Source organism: Grammomys surdaster, unplaced genomic scaffold (assembly GCF_004785775.1).
Source record: "Grammomys surdaster isolate TR1022 unplaced genomic scaffold, NIH_TR_1.0 229, whole genome shotgun sequence".
NCBI classification, from domain to species: domain Eukaryota; kingdom Metazoa; phylum Chordata; class Mammalia; order Rodentia; family Muridae; genus Grammomys; species Grammomys surdaster.
In genome coordinates this window covers 1,900,972-1,927,323 of record NW_021604674.1, presented here as the reverse complement: position 1 = coordinate 1,927,323, position 26,352 = coordinate 1,900,972, and the positions used below count along the sequence as shown (strand labels likewise).

The 26,352-nt window shown below is 36.6% G+C and overlaps 1 protein-coding gene across 3 annotated transcripts in view; it reads right to left on the bottom strand.

Moving 5' to 3' along the window:
- Positions 1-3,511: 3,511 nt before the first annotated feature.
- The window catches only part of Hectd2 (HECT domain E3 ubiquitin protein ligase 2), a 62,534-nt gene continuing 39,693 nt past the window's right edge, over positions 3,512-26,352 (bottom strand). For 2 of the 3 annotated variants that reach the window (XM_028773481.1, XM_028773480.1), the window contains exons 9-21: positions 25,170-25,318; positions 24,481-24,604; positions 22,085-22,181; positions 19,302-19,409; positions 18,365-18,497; positions 17,310-17,398; positions 14,038-14,196; positions 12,096-12,170; positions 11,322-11,409; positions 11,133-11,239; positions 9,182-9,297; positions 7,851-7,994; positions 3,512-3,632 (exon numbers count right to left, since the gene is read on the bottom strand). In XM_028773481.1, coding sequence (XP_028629314.1) covers positions 3,512-3,632; positions 7,851-7,994; positions 9,182-9,297; positions 11,133-11,239; positions 11,322-11,409; positions 12,096-12,170; positions 14,038-14,196; positions 17,310-17,398; positions 18,365-18,497; positions 19,302-19,409; positions 22,085-22,181; positions 24,481-24,604; positions 25,170-25,318 — 1,510 coding nt within the window. Of the gene's footprint in view, positions 3,633-7,850; positions 7,995-9,181; positions 9,298-11,132; positions 11,240-11,321; positions 11,410-12,095; positions 12,171-14,037; positions 14,197-17,309; positions 17,399-18,364; positions 18,498-19,301; positions 19,410-22,084; positions 22,185-24,480; positions 24,605-25,169; positions 25,319-26,352 lie in introns of all 3 variants that reach the window. The other variant, XM_028773482.1, reaches the window with a different exon arrangement.

Genomic DNA, 26,352 nt, shown 5'->3' with positions numbered 1-26,352 from the left:
GCCTCTGCCTCCCAAGTGCTGGGATTAAAGGCGTGCACCACCACCGCCCCACCCTAGTTTTCAATTTTTAAAATACCTTGTTGCACTTGCCTAAAGTCCACCTCAGAGCCTGGTTCTGTAGTATGACATCAATATATATTCTTAAACTTTGTGTCTAGAGTAAGAGTCTCCTTTTTTTACGCTTCAGTAGCTCCTTGTGTTCTTTAAACCCTGGGCTAACCCAGCATGTGAGAGACAGATGGTTGAAAAGCCATGGTTAAGAAGGTACACACCAGCACCATCTTCCATCCTTTCCAGTTGCGCACCATACGCCAGGCACTACGTGTCTCACACATTAACCCACTGAATCCTCCAAGAAAACTTCAGGTAGATTGGATATTTCCATCTTACAAATTATTTCTCTTTTGCAGTTGAGACATAGGAAGTTAAACTGTCTGCCTCTGATTTGGAGCACTGTAGTCCTGAGGATGGATGGTCAAGGTCATACAGTCACTGTCAGATCTAGGTTCAAACTGTAGCAACAAAGTAACTTAACCCAAAGGTAGAAAATCCCCAGTTGGGCTGGGGAGAAGGCTCAGTGGGTAAAATGCTTGCTGTGCAAACATGAAGACTTAAGTTTGATTCCCAGTAAAGACATTAGAGTGGACATACAACTGTAACCCCAGTATTGGGAGTCAAGGGAGGATCCCAGGGACTCACTGGCCAACCAGCCTACTGGAAATTGAGTTCCAGGTCCAGTATCTCTGTGCCTCACTCTTCACCAAACCCTAATAAATATCTCCTAAACATTATTTATAAGGAATCAAACTCCTAAATGTTGATTCATTTGCATACTGATCATAACATTCTCTCCTCATTTTCATTATCTCTTCCCTTTCTTAAGCCTAGGCAATATGGGTAGGAGAGAAAAGGACAAAGGGATGGTTCTCAGGAAGAATACAAGTATGAAGTTGCCTACCTGCATTCAATAAAATGTCCTCAGACATCCACTTCGGGGTGTACTCCACTGCTACTGTGTATTCACTTGGTGAGACATCTTATCTATGGGACCATTCAGATACTGTACAAAGATTCATACCACGAATATGCTAAGGCAATTGACTATACTGTGTCAACTACATAGCTCTTGAAGGTGTATATTTTAGTAATTTCCCAATCACAATATCTTGTAAAGAGCAGTGTGATTTTAAATTTACTGTTTTAATTAATTGTCCAGTGTTTAAAAAAATGAACTGAAGCCTGACTGACTGTATAATTTTAATATTTCGAAATGTACACAAATAAACTCAATACAATACAGATTTATACAAAAGAAGGACTGCTAAAAACTTATACAGAAAAAATAAATAATAGTTTTTTTTAAAAAAAGGACAAGACATTTTATAAATACTAATAAATACTTTGCAATGCTTTAATTTACTATGGCAGATAGAAAAACTCAAGAAGTCATTAACAGGTTGTGTATTTAAAAAGCTACATGAATATTCTAGCTGATTAAAATAAAATGTAACAGTAGTAGTTTTTACTTTTAAAATGAGGTATTATTACATTGTAAACCAAAACAGAGCATAAATATATGACTTAGCAATGAATGGTTATAAACGTCAACTTAATAAAAGACAACAAAAATTCCCATTATTTATGGACTTTTGTCACTCAAAATTTGGCTTGCCTGTGTACTTGCAAAAGTGACATAGCTGTCAACACACACACATCATTAGACATGCAGACCACACCAGTATTATCTCCGTGAGTCATCCCTAACAAATAAACACTTTGTTTACATTTTACTGAAAACACTTAAATCTGGTTTCCTATACATAATTCTTTGTGCTTGTTAGTAGGAACCTACATTAAACATCTCTACGCAGTGCAAGAAAGAAGCAGTTTTATTTGCATATGGATTAAAAACAATATACACACGAAACCAAATGTACCTTTAGCTGTCTTCGGCTTTCCAAGATTTTAAAGAAATATCCTTTTGGTATACTCAAATGGGAAAGGAGTCATTTGCAGTCTCAAGCATTACAAGAAGGGAAATTGGGTTTTCTAACACGTGTAGGTGGGCTTCAGAACTATGGGCACGCTGATGAGTTACTGCACCCTTGAATTCTGCTGGTCGGGTGCAGAAAGCATAGCGACAAGGAAATGCCTAGCTCAGGGAAGATTTGGGCCAAGTATTACTTGCATGTGGATCATATGCTGGTACTAAATGCTGGTTTCATTCTTATTGCAAATGTCACTTCAGAGTTTTCTGAAGAAAAGCTATCAAAGAATAAGTCTTGAGATGGAAATGTTTGTAACATGCTAATAAAACTGCTTCACTATAAATTAAAACAAAACAAAAATCCTGGGGCTTAAAAATGCAGTTTTTACATGCTATTTTACTATAAATAGAAAAGAAGGGTACTTTTGAATTTACTATATTTAGAATCCAGTGAAAAACAAACATTTTAGCCAAAATGTCAAACTTTTCTTTTATATTAAGCTACATCATTTTGACATGAATGTTTTTTATTGTATTTCACTTTTGTCAAATATCTTATACTACATTTTCCAAAAATTAGTGTTTTCATATAACTGGTGATCAAAAACGTAGATATAAGTAGTACATCAAAATATATAAAATAGCAGGTTTCTTTTGTGCTTGTAATTATTTTAAGTAATCAATGACTAGTTTGGTCTAATTTGCTCTACTATATTGATTTTTAAGAAGAAATGACCATTATACAAACATTACAGAATACTCAAGTAACCAATTTACTGTCAGTGAGCATGCAGACTAACAATACTTAAAAGAATATAACCTTGAATCCAATTGGTCTGAAAATACTCTTGTACAATCATCTTTGTTGATTTGTAAAAGCTGTATACACATCTAAAACCCTAAATTTACTTTGTAAAAATAAATCTATAGCAATAAATGGCACTATCAAAATCCCATGATTCTTCGGCTGCTGTGTAGTGTTATTTACATGCTTTTCAGCAACAGGTGAAAAGATCTTATAGGACCCCAAACCGATATATCAAAAGACCCTGTACACTGCATTTGCAGTTACACTGTTGTTGCCTTTGTATGAAAATATGGCTACATGCTTTCTGGTAAAGATAATGTAGCTCTCTGCTCTGCTACAGTGTGCTGCCGGCACACATCTGCCACTGGGCTCCCTCAGGTCAAAGATGCATTCTTACTGCACTTGGCTTTCCCAGTGGATACCTGTGACAGACTGCATATGGAAAACAACGAAAGGCTATAAAAAGACAGCTGGACCCAGGCCTGTTTCTGCCATAAGCTCCTTTTCTCACTCAATAAATTTCTGATATATGTATTTTTTAAATCATGCCTTCACTACACATATTTCGTATCTGAGTAAAAAAAAAAAGACCCTCATTATTTAAAAAGTGGTAAGCTTTGTGAAAGTGTTTTGAAACAGAAACATGAAAGTGTTAAAGGCACAGTAAGAGGGAACTGAGTGCTACATATAGAATACTGTATTTCAAGTCTTCTAGGTTACTCAAGTCCAAAACCTTCTGAATTAGAAATTCCAATAATCAGTTTCTGTTTCAGATCTTTTTTGCTCTTGTATGGGGGAAGGCAGAGTTGATTGAAGCAAGTGTGTGCCACAGGTAACCTGGAGGGAAAAATAACTTTTTAAGGGACACTGGGTCTTAAAACAGACATGAAATGACTAAGAAACTTAAAAAACTCTGCATACATTGAGATCTACTTTCCTGTTCCATGATGACTCATGTCTTCTTTATTGAGAACTTAAGGGTCAAGTACCATTCTAGAAACAGGACCATGTTTATAGACAAGACAATCAACACACCTGTCTTCATTAAACTCTAATTTGAAAAGCATTTTGTTTGGAGTCAGACAGATCTGAATTTAAATACTGCTTCCCTCACTTCGGTGGGATTTTGAATTGCTCAGTGTCTCCAAATCTCAGTTTCCTCACCAGTATGTTAAACTGGGTAAGACTGTGATCTACGCAAAATACCTAGTAGATAGTATACTGTTATAGTTCAGTCTCCATTGTCAACAAGCCATTCTGGGCCTGTTTTCAAAGCTCTATACACTGAACATCCAGTCCTTGAGTCCTTCTGATCGGTTCCCTCCACATCATTCTACCAGATAACTGTGAGCATTGTTGTCTTCATCCAGAGTCTCTAGAGGCATCTCAAAGCCTTCTCTTCAGATTTTATGAATTTCTCAGCATCATAATAGATTTCAGCAAAGTCAGTATGTAAGAGTAGAGAATTAGCCAGAGAACAGTTAAAAAAAAATCTGTATGATCAGCGCTTAATACTACAAGACCATATGAAAAGACTTACAAATACTAGGTCACTTACCATTTATGGAGTCTCTGCATTAGGATAAACACTGTAGCATACACTCTGATATGCACTGCTTCATTGAAGCCACAGAGCAACCTAAAAGTGGTTATTATCCCCAGTGTATGGACAAGGAAAATGAGACGTGGGAATACACGGATCAAGTATCCAAAGCTGGAAAGGAGTAAGCTTGAGTTTCAAGTCCAGTCAGGTCTGACTCCAAGACCAGTGCTAATTGCTAAGATGTGAAAAAGCACTGCCACTCACATTCAACAAAACCTATGAATCGACAACAGTGTGCCTTACAGAAGGGATGAAATTTCTTAGTTCAGATGGAATACTGTCCTTGCCTTTTGAGGAACACTGTCACTGTACTAGATGGAAATGCCATGTGTCTTTGACAGTTATATTTAATCTTATATTTAATTAATGTGAGGTCCCTGCTGGGAATTTATAGAGTCATTCCAGATTCAGAACTAAGCTATATTAGCTCCTGAAATTATCCTTGAAATAAAAATAATCAGAGACATTTATATGTTGCTTTTGTATTAAAATAAGTTACTCATATTACCTTTTAATTGAATATTTTTATTGCTATAAATATTCCAAAGGATTCTGTTGAGCAAATAAACCTATAAGTGTAAAATCTTCTTTTGACATTTTCTCATTCTTTTAATTATGACTTATATAGAAATTTATATATGAGTCATAATTATAAAAAATATTCATTTATATTTTAAAATAGAATATTTTTGTGTGGTATATGCTCATGTGCATATATGTGTGGTGGTACACACACGCACGTGTATACACAGAGACCAGAGGAAGATACTGGGATTAACAGACATTCTATCACTCCCTGCCTTTAGTTCACTGCAACAGGTCTCTGACTGAACCTAAAACATGTCTTTTCTTTGACTTGGCTGGCAAGCCCTAGTGATCCTCATGTGTTTCCGCATCCTTACTCCAGCTCAGGGCTTACAAGCTAATGTGGCCTCACACCTGGCTTTTTATATGCGTGTTAGGGATCTGAATTCAGGTGTTTGTGCTTAACCAAAGAAGAACGATATTCTGATCCCTAAAGTATAATTTTGACATCGGCTTAAATAGTCATTCAGGAAACAGTTACTACACATGGGCCTATGTGGAGTATACGATGCATAAGGCCTACCCTCTCTGACTTGAAGAGAGTACAGTGACTACAATATGAGGTGGAACAAAATGGACTGAAAAAATGATGACTTTCTGGTGTCACAGGAAAAGTCAACATTAAAAAAGATCTTCATGAGAGATAGCAAGCACATATCATATGAAAAGTGAACAAATCAAAAGAATGGAGGAAGGCAGGCAAAGTGTTTTAAGGATGAACCAAAATAATATGTGGATGTAAACAGAAATGATGGACTCTAGGAATGGGATGATGAGGTACGATAAAGCTACTGATGTCCAGCTTGTCAGGGCCAGGTCAGTGTCACGGAGAAGGAGCTGTATAGGAACCTGGACAGGAAAGCGCCCTTAACTCAGCTAGGAAGGAGGTGAAAAGTAACAGCCCCTGGGCGGGAGCAATGGGAAAAGCACAGAACCAACTCAAGTTTGGAAACGAAAGGCCTGAAACAGGAATTGAGAAATGTCCAATGTGTGACCGTAGGGCAAGGGTGATCATAACGAAAGCCATGCCTTCTTAGAGTACTTTTTTGAAGCCACAGAATAGTGGAATTAATTACCAGAATAAATTACCTATTAACACTATCAGAAAACTGTTTAATGTCATGGGCTTTATTAATTCATATGTGAGGAGCATGAGACTTGAAAGACGCCAGTACCAGAAGAACCTAGATTATTAATAAATATAGTAGCAACCTCTGCTCCTTTCAAAAGCCCCAACTTCATGTATTTCCTAATTATAAAAATCATTTACACAAAAATGAGGGCTAGACAACATGCTACTACAAGGCAGACTGGGTTCTAAAGAAGACCACAAAGCAAATACTTGACATAGGCATTTAAAAGCAGACAGAAGGATGTCACCATTAGTACTGGGATGTGTCAACACTGCCAGGAACTTTTCAGTCTCCTCCGTTTCAAGGTCACATTGACCCTGAAGAATTTTACATGAAAATGACTTCAGACTAAAAGACTCTTTTGATTCCAAAATTACTAATAAGTTACATATTAAAAATAAAGTTAGCCAGGAAGTGGTGGTACATGCCTTTAATCTCAGCACTTGGAAACAGAGGGAGTTGGATCTCTGAGTTTGAAGCCAGCCACCAGCCTGGTCTACAGAGTGAGTTCCAGGACAGCCAGGGCTAAGCAGAGAAACCCCATTTCAAAAAATCAATCAATCAAAATCAGAGAGAGAAAGAGACAGATGAATGCTGGTACAAGAATTGGTTTTCAGCCTCTCCAAGGTTGTCAACCCTATTTCCTCCCATCTTGGGACCATTATTTGGGTTCTTTTTGCTTATTCCTGCTGGTCCCTGGCCCTCAAATAGGCAGACTAACTCTGTGATACAACAGATAAATAATTTGGTAGCAAAACCTATTCAGATACATTTTCATAAGTTAGCTATGGAGGACCACGAGACTCAAGATGAGATTGTTACTTTATACAGGGTGTTTCCAAAACCCATCTCCACCCAACCTAAAAGGGGGGACTTCTGCCCCTAGACCAAACAGAGAGGGGCCACCCAGAACCCCCTCTGACAGGCGATCTGAATTCTTGCTTAGGCTGCGAGGGAATATAAATAAAAGATAAAAATATCTCTCTGGGTTCCCTGAGGGACAAGCCTGACTGCATAGGGGTTTATGTCAAAAGTATCCCCTCTCCAGGAAAAAGACATTGGGATGGGTATGGCCCTCATGCCTCACTGGACAACGACAGGGGGACTGTAGCCATTACAAGGTCCCCTTCAAGTACTGGAGGTCAGGCCTCTATCCCCGCCTTCACAAGATTAGAATTGCCACAGCCCTTCTATACTTAGAGAAGGGAGGAGATGTCAGGGGCAGCCCTGCTTACCCACTGAAGGCCTAAAATCAGCCATAGGCCTAAAATCAGCAATAGGCCTGTCATACATGTATACTAACACCAAGTCTTGGGTCTCAGTGGAAAAACATTGAAACAGATGGCTATAAGCTAATGCCAACAGGCAGCTTTTGTGGAAATTTACAAGCCTGAGAAGTCATAGACCTTGTAAATAGGTAGCCTTAGCAGACAATACCAACTTAGATAAGGACAAGCGAGTCATAGGCAGAGTCATAGTGACTTGTCCCCTGAACCTTCACCCAGCCTATACTCAGTTCTGAAGATATCTGTATTCCCCCTGAACACCCACACTCCAGTGTCATTCCCCTCCTCACATCCTGCCTTTCTGTGTTTATAACCCCTGTGTGAATGAATTACAATTTGAGAAAAAATAAATTATTTATAAAAAAAAATCAATCAATCAATCAAGCAAGCAAGCAAGCAACCAACCAACCAACCAAATCAAGTAAGTAAGTTATAATGCAGAGTTTACCAGTTAGTAGACGTTTCATTCTTTGAAATTTTAAAATTCAAGTCAGCCATCCCTCCAACAGGAACTCTGTCACTTCCTGTAGTAAAGTGTAGCAGCTTCTTCTGAAGTTCAAGAGGAAATCCAAGCACAACATCCCAAAAGTATCTACCAAAGGAAATTCACACATTATGTAATCCTTAGAGACTCTAATAAACTAAGCTCTGAGAAAATTTCTTTTTTTTTTTTAAGCTTTAATTTTTTTTTGTAGTTTTTTTTCTTTTTCTTTTTTTTTTATTGGATGATTTATTTACATTTCCTATGTTGTCCCCTTACCCCATCCCCCACCACCCCCTCGGAACCCCCAATCCCCTCGCCCCTCCTCCTTCTTCTCTGTGGATGTAACCTCTATCTACCCCCCCACTCCCACCTCCCCACCCTCAAAATTCCCACCCCCTGGGGCATCCAGCCTTCATGAGGTCAAGGTTCTCTTCTTCCACCTATGCCCAGCAGGGCCCTCCACTTTTACATATTCAGCTGAAGCCCTGGATCCCCCCCCTAAGTGCTCCCAGGCTGGTGGTTTAGACCCTGGGAGCTGTGGTTGGTTGGTATTGTTGCTCTCCTCATGGTGCCACAAACCCTTTCAGCTCCTTCAGTCTTCACTCTAACTCCTCTATTGAGAACCCCATGATCAGTTCAATGGCTAGTTGTGAGCATCTGCCTCTGAATATGTCTGACTCTTGAAGGCCTCTGAGGAGATATCCATATCAGGCTCTTATCAGCATGCACTTCCTGTCTTCCACATCAGCATCTACCTTTGGTGATTGCACATGGGATAGATACTCAGGTGGAGTGGTCTTGAGACGGCCCCTCCTTCAGTTTCTGTCCCTCACTTTGTCTCCATATTTGCTCCCTTGAGTATTTTGTTGCTCCTTCTAAGAAGGACCGAATCACTTGAGAAGATTTCTCTAATACAAATGTGTTTGACAATAGAATAAAATAACATTTTTATATTATTTAACTAGTCTAACAGTAGATAACATAGGACATGTTTTTTGTTCTCTATATAATATAAAAGTCTTTTTTTTTAAAACACAGTGCCAGTAAAATACTATTTAAGAATTTAGCATCTTTGGAAAAAAAATCTCTATACTTTGATAGAAAGAAACTAATATAATTTTTCCCCAGTGGGATTCTAAATGCATTCCTATTTTAGTACTCGTTCATTTTAAGCAATACATGAAGACAGGGTGGGCTGCAGAATATTTAACTTAAGTGATTGAAGAATTCTAAGTCATATGAACAAGCAAGCCACACTCTCTTCTGTTCTCCTATAGATGAAGGTTAGAGCTCACCGGATAGTCAGGTCTGTTTTCGCATAGCCATCATACTGTGTGCTCCTCTGCAGTGCATGCATATCCAGTTCAGGACTGCCACAAACCAGAATTTCCACCTCTTCTGGACGAAGCAGCTGTCAATAATCATAAAAGCCATAATTAAAAATTATAGTCGTAAATGAAATTTGAACTGTTTTCATTGCAGAATCAAATTAGAAATTATGATACTGTTTCAGTAAATCAAATGACTTTTTTGTTGAAGAAAATGCTTTCCATTTATATTTTTCTACTATAGTAGGTATTTTGTTTCTAAAGGTTTGTATCTTATAATAGTAATTAGTAGTTTGCTAGAAAACCAAGAAAATAACTCAGCATGAACCAAACTCATTCTTCTCCAATAGGCAAGAAGCACCGATGTGTCCTGATCTGGCTGTCATGCCACCTCTGCATGCTCTGTGCAATGCAGGTTGGGTAGTCTGCTAGTCTAGACCTAGTCTGCTTTGTGTCACTCACTAACTTTCTACCTTTTAGGTGAGTTAGTTCTCATTTGAGATTAGATCTGAAAAATAGGCAATTATGCCATGTAACTTTTATTTTCCCTTCTCCATCCTAACATACCAGAGTGTCATAAAACTTAGCTACAGTTCAACAGTACTTCTTTTTCAAAGGTACTTACCAGCAAACCTATTACAAAGGTTACTCTAAAAGAGTGGTTCTCAGCCTTCCTAATGCCATGACCTTTAATAGTTTCTCATGTTGTGGTGACTCTCAAACACAAAATTATTTTTGTTGCTACTTCATAACTGTTTGCTACTGTTACGAATCATAATCTGATATACAAGATGTCTGATATGCTATTCCTGAGAAAAGGCTGTTAGACCCTCAAAGGGGTCAGGACCCACAGGTTGAGAACCACTGCTCTGTAACAAGCCAGAAAGAAAGCTACTTGCTCCTGCCACCAATGGAACTTTGGTAGTCCATTTCTTTCTTCTTTAAAAACAGTTCAAATGAAAGGGTACTCCAGTCTCTCATGATAAAATAGAAGAGACATGATAGGCATGATGGCATGTGCCTGGTTATTTAAATATGAAAAAAATCATATAATATTTACAAAATGGCATTCTAACTCCAAGTTCCACAGCTAAGACAAGTCAGATCGCCGTAAGAATCCACCATGCTTTTGGAGATGAACTATAGACTCAAGGTTACTGACAGACCCTTGAGTAGACAGGGGCAGTTACATAGCGTGCTCCTGTGTACCCCAATCCCTGGAGCTAGACAGTAACTCTCCTGCTCTGCTCTGCTCCCAAGTCTCAACATCCTCATACAGCTTTTAAAGCCCTAATTTAAGGCACAGCAGTTATCTCTCTATAGGAGATAGGCGGAAAGAGGAGCACTACCGTTATTTATATTTTTAAAATCTTTTTTTAATGTTTTATTTACATTTCATATGTTGTCCCCTTACCCCATCCCCCACCCACCCAGGAACCCCCATCCCCTCACCCCTCCTCCTCCTTTTCTGCGGATGTAACCCCTACCTACCCCCTCACTCCCACCTCCCCACCCTCAAAATTCCCACCCCCTGGGGCGTCCAGCCTTCATGAGGTCAAGGTTCTCTTCTTCCACCTGTGCCCGGCAGGGCCCTCCACTCTTACGTATTCAGCTGAAGCCCTGGATCCCCCCCAAGTGCTCCCAGGCTGGTGAAATCCTTTTTACTGAATCTTTGTGAGACTCACATCATGTGCCCCAGTCCCATTCATCCCCATCCTCTCATACCCGCCCAATGCCCCTGAAACCTCCCCCAAAAGAAAATAAAAAACATACAACAAAATATAAACAAAACAAGGCATCTATTTTTTAAAAGTAGAAAATGTCTTTTACTTTTAAAAGCTTATCTACTGTGATACTTGAGGAATTATCTGTTATACCATTAGAAAACCTAATTGAAAGCTTAAAAATGAAAACTCACCATTAGGGCATTTGACGCACACACACTATGAAATCCACAGTAAAATGCAGCAAATTGCTTATAGATAGACTTGTTCAGAAGGAAGTCAGTATAAAGCTGGACATACTCTGGAAAGCAAGTTCACACCTGTTACACAGTCACAGTAATACAGTACTAATGCACTGCAAGTTAAAATGGCATCTAACTCACCTCTTCTATTCTGATTGGTAACTGGAATCTTATCACCCCCTGGTTTTAAGTTATAGGATTTAATTACTCCAAATTCTTCTTGAAAAACCTGATGGGCGATACCATATGTTAATTGGTATTGTTAATATACATGGAGGCTTCAGTGGGTAGATCTGTAGAACAGTTCTGCCTCTCTCTTAATACACAACTGCCAAAAGCCTCAACCTTCCAGTGACATTTATATTAAGAAGAGGTGACATTCTGAGATAAAAAAGCAGGTCCTTCCTGTTAAATACAGTTAATACTTTAACAAAGCCCACAGCACTTGTATGGCAAGGTAGAAATTAGTGTTTGTTTTTGTTTTTGTCTGACTCATTACCTTCTCTTAAACTTCCTGTGTTCAGGCAATGTAAGAGGCTAGCTAGTTTTTGATAAAAAGCAAATCAGTCTGGGAATATGCAACTGCCTTGTGGAGTATCATGCCCTTGATAAATTCATTTTTGCATGCTTATCTGCATGTGTGTGCAGCATTGTTTCTATTACATTACTAGCTTTGATACTTTAAAAGCTAGTTAAGTGAGAAAGGATCTTGCTGTCCAGCTCAAAATCACAATTCTTGTGTCCAAGACTCCTGAGTGCCAGGACCCGATACACTGCTACACTCAGACTTAAGATCCCTTTCTTAAGATTTTACATGCTGATTAGTTCTTGTTATCCAACAAGTGCTTAGGAACACATAACATTTTCATATTTAAGATGCACAGTTCATACACAGTGGCATGCTTTCATCAGTACCTGGAATGTTGAATAGAAATCTTCTTCAACATTGCCATCATATGATAAGAGTTCCTTTAATCCATGGGCCAATTCCTGTAAAAATAAAACAAATACTTGATATGTACTTCCTAAGACTCATGATTCTTGTTACTGATTTCTACCATCCATAACTTGGAAACCTGACGTCCACACAGGAGGGAATTCTGCAGTTTATACTATAGAAATCTAACTATACAGCCCACGCTTAGCAAACAGGTGTTACAGCTCTACTGTGATTTCCAGTATAATTTCTGTCTCCCTGCCACATTATTGTTTATGGATTTGCATTGCTTCTCATTTTCAAATCACATATATGTTTTATATGTGCTCCTATTTTATGATGCAGCGTTTAAACATTAGACATACAGTTCACATATGTTAAGGGGCTTATACATTTTAGTTATCATGTCCTCCTGTTCCAAGAAAAGCCTGAGAGTGCTGGGAGAAATATTTTCTTACAAATTCAGTTATCTATGAACAAAAATTTAAAAGTGGAGCTGGCTCAATATTTCATTTTTAATCAAGCTTCATGAAAAATTACTCTTAACTTATATTAAATTGTTTGAAGAGATAAGTAATGTCAGCAGTTGGGATAATCTTACTTTACATAATAAATTTTAATCTCACTAAAAGCACAGGGACCAGGGCCTCAGATCTGGCAGGGTGGAGGTGATTTTTATCATGATTACTGTAATATGTATATTACCAATGACCACCATCTGTAAGAAAGTCACAATTCAGTGTAGGGACCACAAAGAGAACATGAAAGTCTACCATCAGAAATGGATGAAGAGCAGGCTCAGAGCCTGACTGATAAACAATGGCTGCATTTCAACAAGCAATGATACCTCCAGCTCCATTCTTTGCTCCTTTTCCTGCTGAGGAAATGGGGCCTATCTCCCCACAGGCTCCTGGGTCCTCCTCATCTGGTATGATGCCCATACCACATAGGGGAGATCCTTCCATGATGCCCTTCTCCTGGGATGATGTCTGTGGATCCTGCTCTTAGAATGAGACCTCCCATAGGAGGCCACATGCCCAGGATGCTTAAACCTTTCATGATAAGACTTTCTGCTTTTCCTACAGTGGCACCCAGTCACCCTCGGATGACTCAGCTGAACAGATAAAAAGTTTTGTTTTAGTTGGTCTGTTCTGTCAGATCATGATGCTGTGTCTGAATGTTTTCCGGCAGTACAATAAAAGAAGAGTTCTCTCAGTTTCTAGCAAAGAGAATAGTCTTAGATGGGAGAAGTGGGATAAATAAGTCTTCACTTATACTGTGAAATGTGAAAATACAATTGTCAGCTGGGGTTTCTTTTTTTAAGCACATATTTTATATAAATCTAGGCTGGTAGAGATTTGATATGCCTATTACCATAAAACTTTATTTTAAATTATGTTTATTTGTGTGAGTCTGTGTATAAGTATGTGTATATGATTGCAGAGGCCAGAAGTGTTGGGTTCCCTGGAGCTGGAGTTAGAAGTAGTTGTCAGCACTCTAATATGGGCACCAAGAACTGAACTTGGGTGCTCTATCAGAGCAGTAAGAGCTCTTAACTGGTGAGTCATCTTTCCAGCTCCTTATCTGCTTTTAATTACTATTTTTTAAAACAACCTAGTATTGCTATAAGGACATTAGGGCTCAGAGAGGTTAAATAACTCACTCAAGTTTACAAAGCCAATAAATGGCACAGTCAGCATTCAAGTCAATGCCCATCAGACTTAAAAGTCTGCACTATTCTCTAAGGCACACTCTCTTAGGCACACTGCAGAATAGGTCTCTGTCAGGAAAAGACTAAAAGTAAGACAGAGAAGTGTTCTAACAGGGAAGCCCGATTTTAAAGTAAGAACTGGATTAGAAGACTACAAATAAGGAGGCATTTAGCATAACATGACTACAAGGTGTTAACAACATACTTACAGGCATAATCTGGCACAAGTCGTCAATGGTAACACCGCAGATGCCTACTGGTGTACTCTGATCACTAGGTACCACGGGAGGGCTCAGTAATTTTTTGTAACAGCAGGGAGGAAAACGAATATCCAATGTGATGCTGTTATAAACAGCTAGTCCCATGAGCTATGCATACTAAATGTTAAGTATTAACATAAAATCCATGACAACAAATGAGTCTTGAGTTATGCATCAGTCTTATATACTTCTTTCAGATCTAACACTGGCTTTCTAACTAGTCCAACACACCTTTCTTTTTTTCTTTAATTTCATTTTATGTATGTACTATAATTCTCAATTAACGAAAGCCATGGAAAAAGTGTTCATTTGATAGGATTTAATGATTTCAGGCATTCCTATAAATTATTTAATATATAAAAAATACTAAATTTAAGCAAGTATGTTGGTGGTTTTGTAAGAAGTACTTGGCTGCAGAATACAGGCTGATTTTAAAATTGCCATTTTAGTTATTTAAAGCTTAAGTAAGACTGTATTAAAAGAGTTGGTATGAATAAGCATATGGATGTACAAATATTGTCAATAAGATAATAGTGTAAGCACTCATAAATAAAGCTTAAAGGGCTAGAGTTCAGATATCTTATTTACTTGTAAAATTTGTCTACTTACATAGCAGAATGTAACTTATCCATTTGCCAAAAGAGAGACTTCAGATCAAATTTTCTAGTATTTAAAGGTAAGTTATTATATTAAAGTTACTTAAAGAGTCATTTATTTTATAGATTCAAAAGGAAACCTAAACATATAGGCCTAGCAAATTTGAATACTGTCAATTTAATTTGCAAAGGCAAAATGAGGGCTGGAGTTGTAAGACACAGCTATACTGTTTTCTAAGTAACTGCACAGGCTGACAAGTGTGTAAGAAGATAGATACTGCAAATACACTCAAATATATAATCAAGATAGTAGCAAAAATGATGATAATCATAATACTACAGTGTTATAAGTCATAATTCTTCTCTATAGTGATAGCCTCTAAACATTTATCATTTAAAAATTTTAATGCTAAGATCCTAAAAGCAGGTTGCCTACAGTAAGGACGCAGGTTAACAGGCTTATACTACAGAGCCTCTCACACAGATTCTTTACTTCACACTAAATTAACCTGCTCTAGTTGGAAACAGAGAGGGAGGAATTTTTCTGCCTGTGTGACTAAGTGCTTTGTGCTGTGGACAGTCTCAAAACCTGTACTGTACTATACTATCTCTATATAGTTTCAATATCCTTTTCGGTATAGGTACTTCTACTTTTAAAGTATCACTGTTATTAATACTCTTTACCATTATTTTGTGTTTTATGGCTCTACTTGTAAACACTAACTATGTGAGTTTAATTTTAGACACACTTGTTTAACATGAGCTATAGACATGAGAACATGTTTAGTATGATCTTTTAGGTACTGACTCAGTAAAACCCACCAACATTATGAAAGAACGTGACTAGCAATTCACAATTTTATGAAGAGTATTATTTTAGAAGTTCAACAAGTGAGACCTGTAAATTATAGGAAAACAGGAATCCGTGACTGTTCAGCCTTCTTGGATAGTGTGGAATTAGTTGCTCTGGACCTTAGATGTGACAATCTATAAGCATTTCAAATTAACTTGACTATTTCAATGTATAGTTTTATTTTCTGCTTTTCCTTTCATTTACTCTTTCAAGTTCCATATACATCCTCAGGATTTAATCACAGTAAATGCGACACAGCCTCATATGGAAAGACGCTCAGCACTTCCTCAAGTCCCAGGGTGATACCAGTAACAGCTCAGCCTTTCCTCCCCCATCATCCTCTCAGCTTAAACTCCTACCTTCTCTGGGAAGAATACAATATCACATCTTCTCCACCTTACAACCTCACATTTATTTCATGCTATTCTTGGTTTTAATGAAGTCACACACCCCTTAGTACATGCATTATTAATGCATGTAACATAGTCATCTGACTGAGGATAAACAACCTTGCACTGATGCTTATCTACTTATTTAAATGCTAAACTTCTCAAAGTTGGAATTTTTCCCTCTTTTCTACACATCTTCAGCTCTCGCTCATCTTTTTACTCTTCTTTCATTTCCCAAATTATACTTCTTATAATTCTAAAAGCTAATATACAAGGCATCTTTGTCTAATATCTAACCTCTCTTTGTTTTACCAGTGTAGGAATAAATTATACAACAAACTTGAGATAGAAATGAGAAATGGCAAATGAATTATGAAATTTAAAAAGCTGTAAAATAATTATGTATGTCTTAAATATTCCCCATTGCATTCAGTTTTCAATGTTTTAGGGTTACCTCCTTTATGTCTCAGGATTTCAAAGTACATTAAAAAGTTAAATTTATCAGGCTCTTCTCAGAGCCTGATATAGCTGTCTCCTGAGAGGTCTGCCAGAGCCTGAAATATACAGAGGCGGATGCTCACAGCTAACCATTGAACTGATCATAGGGTTCCCAATAGAGGAGGGAGAGAGAAGACTGAAGGAGCTGCGGGGTTTGCAGCCCCATGAGGAGAGCAACCAATACTAACCAACCAGAGCTCTCAGGGTCTAAACCACTAGCCTGGCAGCACATAGGGAGGGACCCATGGCTCCAGCTGCATATGTAGGGGAAAATGGCCTTGTTGGGCATAGGTGGGTGAGGAAGTCTTTGGTCCAGTGAAGGCTCGACACCCCAGTGTGGGGGAAATCGTGGGTGGGGAGGTGGGAGTGGGAGGGTGGGTGGGAGCATATCCTGATAGAAGCAGGAGGAGGGAGGATGGGATAGGGGGTTCCTGGGTGGGGCGGAAAGGAGATTACATCTGAAATGTAAATAAAATATCCAATAAAAAAATACTAAAAAAAACCCCAAAATAAGTTAAATTTATATCATAAATTCTTATGATTTCAACTTAGTAAATTGAGTAAATTAGCACAAAATACAAGGACAGAAAGTATTTTTATTACAAATGGAAAATACTCTATATTTTAAAAAATTTTATTAAATTTTTGATAATTTTGATCTATAACCATTTTGAGACAATATTTAAAAGTCAGCAATTTTCTTTAAATGTATTGAGACTATGGAGGTTTGATATTATACACACACAAACATATTAGAGAGGATCTAATAAATCTGATGTTTCATTTTCTAAAACAACATTTTTCTAAACTATAGATTGGAAAAAAAAAACCCTTAAAAAAATTCCTAGTTTAGTAGCACCTCCTAGTGGAAAATTTAAAGGATACAATTCCAACCAATCGGAACTCAGAATAGTTATCACATTTAAAGCTGCTAAACCAATGGCAGTGTGAATCCTTGTGGTATGTAAACATGCCTGCAAAGCAAACACAATTTGTCCATAGATGAAAAGCACTGGTAAAATACATATGAAATCTACCAAAAACAAATCACTAGTAACAGTTCTGTTACAAATCATCTTTCATGTTAAAAATTTCACAGAATATATTTACAAATCTTAGTAAAATACTTATAGAAGGCATTTTTATTTATATCTTTGAGTTTTTACAAAGATGTACAAGATTTTACACATCCATCTATGCTATCCATAATGTATATGATATGTACACCCTATAAATATAGAAATTCTCCTTTGGATGAAAACATTTAACAGATGCTAATAATTATATAAACATTTTCTCTAAATAGAATAAAGTAAAATTGAAGATTTTTGTCTTTAAAAATTAACTTATTAATTTCTATTTAATTTGTCCGTGGTTTATTCATATATACACGTTTGTGTGTTGACATGTTCATCTGTGTGTGAACCCACAGGTTAATGTCAGGCGCCTTCCTCAGTCATGGTCCATCCAATTTTTGAAAGAGTCTCCCACTGAATCTGGAACTGAACAATTGAGGTAGACTAGTGGGCCAGCAAGCTTGAGGGCTCTGTTTGTCTCTGTCTCCCAGTGCTGCTGTTAAAGGACTGCTGGCAGCACCTGGCTTTACACATGACACTTAGGACCTAAGCTGACCCTCGGGCTTACACAGCCAGCTGTTTACTGACTAAACCACCTCCTAAGGCCACAGACTTCTACTTTTTAAAATGACTATTTAATGAAAAGAAGCTTCACTTACTAGTACAGAAAAAAAACCTCTAGGTTTGTTTTAAAATTCTGAATGTTCTTTATTTCAATGGCACACTTCCATTCATTTGACTTATTCAAGAGATGTATGGCTATTTCTGTACAAATTCTACATCTACAGCTGGCAAAAATGTCAGGGCTACAACTCAACTCTAACAAGTCTAGAGGGACAATGATCACAAACATCAAACACTCACCATAATCTGGATGGAAAATCTGGCGAATTAGGAGAAGGAACCATTCTTTAGTCAAGCCACCCATATCCAAACCAGCTTCACCTACAAATGTAACTTTCAACTTCTTCTTCAAGTCAGCTCTTTTCCGGGTTAACTATTTGAAGAAGTTATGTAGTAAGACAGAATGAAGAGCAATGAAAAGAAAAATTTGCTTTTTAATTTTTGGAAACAATATTAGGCAAACTTTCCCTTTTTTTTTTACTTCCATAAGCGTCTATCCATTCATACTTCTATCCATCCACCCATCCAATTTGCCAGATAGTATAAGCTAAGTGTTACTCATTTTATAGATTAGAAAAAAGAATTAAGGGGTCAGATGCCTTGACAAAGGGTTTTACCCCCAAGAATCATACTGTGTCCAAAATTTTAATTCAGTGGATTATAATATAAATAATTTTTATGGCTCTTTCTATTTCAACACTAAATAAAAACCCCACACAGATAAAATAGCCATCATCTCTTAACTACATGATGGTCTGACTGTAGCAGTGTACATACAAGGAACTTTGCAATGTACATCCATGAGTCAATGTCTGTGTGAATCTGAACAGGTCCTATATACACTATACCCTATATGTCAGACCTGTAAGTTTAGAGAAGAGCAACCTGAGGTGTTGAAAACTAAAACTGACTTGTTATACACCTAATCAGAAGAAAGATGGCGGGTCTAGAGTCCAGGTAGCAGACTAAAAAACATGAATTACATATTTAGGTATTCTACATCAACTCCTCTGAGGAATTAATCTACTACTAATAAACATTAAAACGTTATAAAGCTTATTTATATGAAATTTATCTTAACTATATCAGAATTTATGCAAGTATACATATTGGCACATAGAAATAATACTTTAAAAATTTTAGTAATAAGTCAGAACCATTTTGGAATAAAATATACCTCATCAAGTGAGTCGCTAACCAGATGTGTCCTCCTTACTTTCATGTTTAGAAATAACATATTCATATCAGGTCTTTGTCTTCGAGATACTTTATCCACCAGACTTTGCTAATTAAATAAGAAAGCAAACATTTTCCACTTTTACTTAAAGTATAATTTCATTTAAAACACTTTAAAAGTCAAAATAACTTAATTCTTTTTTATGCTATCTCTCATGTAAATAATTTCATAAATCAATTACATACATTTTAGCTTGTGAAACATCTTATTATTACTTTATTTTGGAACCCTGGTAGCCAGTAGGTACCAAAATCTTGTTCAACTTTTATAGTGAGAAGGCTGAACTGCAATTTCCACAGGCCTCAGACCTTCAATAGCAAAGTTTCCTGTGTAAAAAAGGGGGACATGTAATCCAACGCATGTATTCCTATGCTATGCTCAGGTTTAAGCTATTTAGAATACTTAATTTATCCTAAAAGAATAGTCTATTTCTAGAAATTAAAAAATTAATGTATATATAGATTCAAAGACATTATCAATGTTCAGATCTTTAATTCTAGTAGTTCTACTTTAGAGAATTCAAAATTAGAAATAAATTTATTCCACAAGATATTTATAAAAATATTGTCAATAAAATCAAAGCTTAAAACTATCCTAAGTATATCTAGTAAGTGGAATATAATGTAGCTACTAAAAATGAGTAGAAAAACTATGTAAACAGTTCAAGCAGGGATTAAAATTATGTATATAAAACTGCATTACCTCTGTTGATTAAAGAGTATCAAAGAAAATCTACCAAAATGTTAACATATATGCTGGGTGATAAATATATAAAAGATTTGAGAAATGCAGCTTTCATGTTTCTCCAAAATATAAGCACTGAGTATATAAAAACCAACATATTAGAATGCATAAAAATATATAAATGTCATTTAGTATATAAAATCAATATGCTTATATATTTACTTATCTAGATAATGATTACTAGACTATTTAATTGTCTTTGGTGACAATGAAAATGAATTCTGTGCAAATAAAGATATTTCAGACATTTGAAATATACTAATGTGCTATAATATAATATCTCATGTCCTAAATCGAGTTTGAGACATCTTAAGATTTTGTAGATTACTATAATAGATACTAATTCATAGCCTTCCCCAGGCCTCCAATTTCCAGTGTGAAGACTCTTAGTAGATTTTTGCTTTTCTGGGTCCTATCTTACCAAGGAAGTCTGTATTTCTGGACAGTGCCTTGTGTAACAGATCTCTGTCTTATCCTTTCTTTCTCATCTTCTGATCCTGACCCTATGTAGCTGTCACATGTCCACAGTAAATATATTTACCCCTGTATGCTAATGGAGACAAGCTTAGTGGTCCTTTTCACTGGAAATGTGTACTTGCCATAAGAACACTTCAAATGGAAGAGGCCATCAAAGGCAGGATTTTAGGCAGTCTTGTAGAACTTACTTATTTAATTTTGCAGTTTCAGACTATAGCATAAGTCACCAGTCATTAATTCAAGTGGCATGGCAGTTAGGAAGAACCAGTGAGAACTAACAACGCCACTGGTTCTTCAGTCTATTTCCGACCTCTCACGTTCTGTGAAAGGATATCTGGGGCTCCCCTTTCCCTTAGGAGAATTGCAGCATCTCATACATTAAGCATGAGTGGTAGCACACTGCTATAGACATCTGGATAAACTAGTGCTATCTACTTTATTTAAACTGTAACAAACCACATACCCACAGCAAAAAGAAACTACTTTAAAAAAAAAGACACATGGCACAGAAATGCAACTAAGTCAAAATGTCAAGATGACTGGCTCTACAGATTAACTTTTAAACCAGTATCTGGTATCAAATATGCCCATTTAATCTCATTCTTTAGGGGCAGCATGGCTTTGGAATTCTGCTTGGAGTCATAGGCAATAAAATTTCTTCTAATATTCCCATACTCAATGCAGGCTGATTTTGGGAACTTTTCAGGTACCAAAACCTTTATCTTTTTCTTTGACAGAAAAAAAATATACTCAGAAACTGAACTCCTGAGGAATAAAATATTCTTATATTTTGAAATATCCTAATTTATATTTTGTTGTACACTTGAACAAGACATGGGAATAATTTCTGTCTACTCTGTTTTCTTTCTATTTTAAGAAGCTAAGCTTCTCTTTCATCTTTAACACTGTATATACTCTCATTCTGCAGCATATCATTCTGATATGCACACATGTGTAGAGGAGCAGTGTGAGTGCTCATTCTTGGGCTGTCCTCAACAGCGGTGGGCAGTGCACAGGCCCAGGGAGAAACGTCACCTTGCTCTACATTTTCCTAGTCTGCACTTCATCTGTGTATTTCCCACGTACTGAGAAACAATTATAAAACTTTCACTTTCCACTTAGTTCGATAGGACATATATTAGTGTTAATCACCTAATGTCTTGGTTGTTCCTGATTTCCATGAACTCCAGAGAATGCTGTAGTGTTAATGATCTGTGTAAAGGCATTCCTGGTCTCATCATATTTACACAATGGAGTCCCAACAAGCTTCTCAAATTTGGGTCTATCAGAAACATTTCTGCTGTATTTATAATATACTGGGAGACTGACTAGATAAAGGGTGTTCTATCTCCCATATTGTGAACAGGGTTACCTTGTGGAGGTAATAACATGAATTAATCTTTAACATTTCCTGATTACACTAAAACAATTCATACGACATTTAACTTATTATTTACTATATTGATTACAGTCAGCATAAACATGTTTCGTAGCTGGCTTACCCTTGCGATGCTTATCATCTGTTGTTCTGAGTCTCTTTGAATAATGATTTTTTTTGCAGCTATAGAAATAACGAATGGGTACTGACAGAAGGAAAACCTGCTTTACAAGCGAAAACAGAAAAAGCAAAATGGTGCATTTTTAGCAAAAGTACTCTAAGGGAATCTAAGGTACCTTCCTTGCATATAAAACATTACTTTTGTATGGTGTTTTACCATTCACAAAAGATTTTATGTGCATGAGTTCATTTCCACAAGCCTATGAAAAATGTACCATCCCTAGAAGTACAGTGTTTTAATTCTCTATAGGAAGCCACAACTAATTTTCTAAATATGTGCTAGTCACTTACATTGTTCACACAAATCATTTCCATTTTCACAATCACCTATATTATCACCTGTGATAGCATGGCCAGCAGCAGGACCAGGAAGCAAGGTTGATGGTCCAGAAACAGGACAGAATATTCACATGTTCAAATGAATATACAATTTATTATTCAAGGACTATTTCTGATGTGTGAGCTTCAGAAATGAAGAAACACAGTGATAATTATAGCATATAAAAAGCAGTCATAAATTTAAGAGCAATTATAATAAAAATGAGAAAACTAAAATACGAAATGTACTTACTTACAAAGATATAACATTGTTATCAAAGGGCATGGAAATAACTTGTCCCCCAGATCAGAGCTAGGTCTTACACTATATATGAAAGCCACAAACTACTCAGATATCAATGCATGTGGAAAGAATGAATACGGCAGCAGTAACACATTGAGAGTTTAGACTCCCATCAGAAGCGGCTGCAGTGTAGGTGGGGTATAGCTCAGTGGAAGTAACTGAAGCAAATCCCTCAACTTAAGCTATATTCCATCTGAACATAGTAGGTGGTATATCTGTGGCCACTAGTTGCAAAGAAAACATGACAAAGAAGAGGTAGCCCTATGTACTGAACATCAGACTGCCTTTACTCTGATTCAAAACTGATAATAAATACAACTTGCTCAGTACTAGTAACTAATAAACTACTAATAACTACTAAAGCCAACTAAAGGTTTGAAAATAAAAGAAAATGCAACAAATCTAAAAGGATATATGTTGGTTTCATTATATACTTTAAAACAGTGCTTCTTAACCTTTGCCATTTTGGTTTTATAAAAAATAAAATACATAAAAATTACTCTGTGCATGAAGTACCCATAGTCAGTAGTGACCTGCCCTGAGTTCCAGTTTCCATTCCAGATTCCAGCTGACTTCCCACAGCAGATGGGACCAACTGGAACACCAGTGGAGTGCACTGTTGGTGTGTTGCATTGTGACTAGAAGGAGCTCATATTAAAAGTTGACAATGAAATAATCAAACTATTAGTTGATTTACGGCTACCCTTATACTAAAACAGGAATGAGAGCATCTTTGTAAAAATAACTCTACCAAAAAAATATTCCTCAGACTGACTACAGATCGTAGAGGAAACTGTTTTTCAGTTTTGATTGTTCATATGTACACTGAGATTTGAACAGAGGGCCATTATAAATTTTGAGTCACTTCTGGTAGAATTACTGGAAAATTTAATCCATGTGTTTATGTGGGCTTTTTGGGTCATTTATATCTGTATTTACACCTCTCTATCTCCTGATCTCCTGAATATGTTTAGGAAATAAACTATGTTTGGGATAGGCTTGATAACTTAATCCAAAGTAGAAATGTGGATAAAAAGTATAGTGTATTCAAGAATTTGGCCAAGCATTTTGAAAATCTGTTGCACTACATAAACTGTGAAGCTCCTTTCCCTGAAATATCAATTCTTTGTATAAATAATTCATAATCAGGTTTTGGTACAGACTGAGGGAGAGGAGCAAACATATATGAAGTGGCCATATGTATGTGATAAATGAACTGGACTAGGTATACTGGTACTGTGGCCGCTAAGGTAAGATGGCTTATCACCAGTTTTTGTAAATAAAGAAATCCGGGACATTCACATTAATTCATTTACATAGTATCTAAGGGTTTTTCATGCTAAAATAACAATATGTATTATTCACACAACTGAAAATATTTATCTTCTAGTTCATTAGAGAAAAAACCACATTGCTCCTTGTGTGATGACAACGCATAAAATAGCAAGTAAGCCAAGAAACCTCATACCTAGGGAAGAACCTTGCTGTTCTTGAAAAGATACTTTTAATTAAACCAAAACTATATAACATGTTTATAAACTGAAAATGTAACAAAAATTAAATCTCTTGATAGATATAACGACATTTTAAACCTACATATCTAAATGATATGTCTATATATAGAAATTATATACATACTATTTATAGAAACTTAAAATCCAGTTATTACTTTAATAGCATTTTGTTAGGTAAATAATTAGATGAGCCATTGATCATACCTGTGAGAGTTTCCAAAGCTCTGCCAAGTGTGGTACTCTTCCATGAGGTCAATGTGATCCAGGGTAGAATTGTAAAAATCAGTGTAGGGAACAAGCGGAGGGTGAACCAAACTGTTGGCAGTGTCTGTGAAGAGAAGTTCTTATGTAATGCTCTTTCCAGCATGTACATGAGTTATTCTAATAATAAACATGTCATTTTAATATCTACTGGCTAGTCTTAACTTACACTTCTGTTTTAAATAACTACAGTTCCAATGAAAAGGCTACTTCAAACTTTGTGGTAAAAAATATATATATAGCTATTTCTTGCTTTTAATAAAAGTGATAGGATCATAAAAATATTTAGAGAAGAGGGTAGATGGTAATCTATCATCATTTCTCTACCAGTGTTATATCTTGTAGTCCTCGGTAACTAGTGGGAACTCATGTTTTCTCAGGAATGAATACTTAGTGAATCATATGCACTTAAGATTATAATACAAGCAGAAACAGCTCTTCCCAGTTTTGTAAAACATCCATAATTTAAAAAAATATATTTTGTAAAATCCATAAAACAGAAAATGACTTTGTTTTCTTTAAAATAATGATTTAAAAGCTAAAGCTATCTCTGTAGTACCCAGTGACCCTTAAGATATGTCCCCAATACTTATCAAGAGAAAAGGAAGAGTGAGTGAATAATCAAAACCTACTAAGTAGAGCCAGAACTTTAGCAGCTGATGGAATCCACCAGGTACACTTTGTTAGAGGTGGGAATTCTTCAGGTTTTGCTGGAAACAGGCGTAAAGAAACAAATTGCAGCAATCTCTCTACCAGTTGCTTGAATTTCTTCTGGGTTAATCTGGTAAAGATTTTGAAATAATTCCAATCAAAACTTTCATTTCTTATTTTGTCAATATATTCATTAGAGATCAAACTACATACACACATACACATATCCTATACACATAGAATATAGACTATTCATTTTCACAAATTATATTTATTAAGCTGAAAACATTTCAAAAGATGTGAAATCCTACCAATACTATTTCTCAAATAAGAAATAAACACCAAAATTACTACAGTGTCATTAATATAATTTTTAAGGCTTTCAGGATTTAGCCAGTTTCATTATTCACAGATCCTGTTCTTGAAGACTGACCTGTATGCTAAGATTTGTTCCTTATTCCCCATGTCAGCACTTGAGCTTTCATGGCCATTTGTGGACATAAGACAGTGGAGAGAACCCTGAGGCACCAGCATGCGTGAATGAGATTCAACAGGGTAGTGCTTTAACCCTCCTTTCAGTTCTCATACACTAACCAAGTGTCTTCTCTATAGTCTAAGATCATGGCTTTCATATTTCATGCCCTTTTTTGATGATTCTGTTATTTTAAAATGGCCCTCCAGCCAGGCATGGCAGTGTACACCTGTAATCCCTATAATTGGGAGACTGAGACAGGAGGATTGTGAGTTAGAGGTCCACTGGAATACATGGTAAGTTCCAGGCTAGCCTGAGGTACAGACTCCAGCCTGTCTCAAAATCCAAAGATCTTACAATGTAATAATTAAGTGCTGGCTAGTTCCTATGAACAAGAAGAATGTGAAGTTATACAATGAACAAGAAGGATGTGATGCTCCACAGTGAACGAGAAGGATGTGGTGTGTTGTACTGACAAAATGTGTGTGTTATAGCTATTTTGGCATCGCGTACAGTGCAACCATCATGATCTCAATTTAACTATTCAACTTACATAGAATAAAGCACCAAGTATAAGCACTCATGAAGTGGATGCTTGGTGAGCTGACAGGACTGCGATCAGAGGCTCCTAGTAATCCAACTAAGCTAAGGCTCAGTGATGTGTGCTAGTTTAGCATTGATGGTAACTTCAT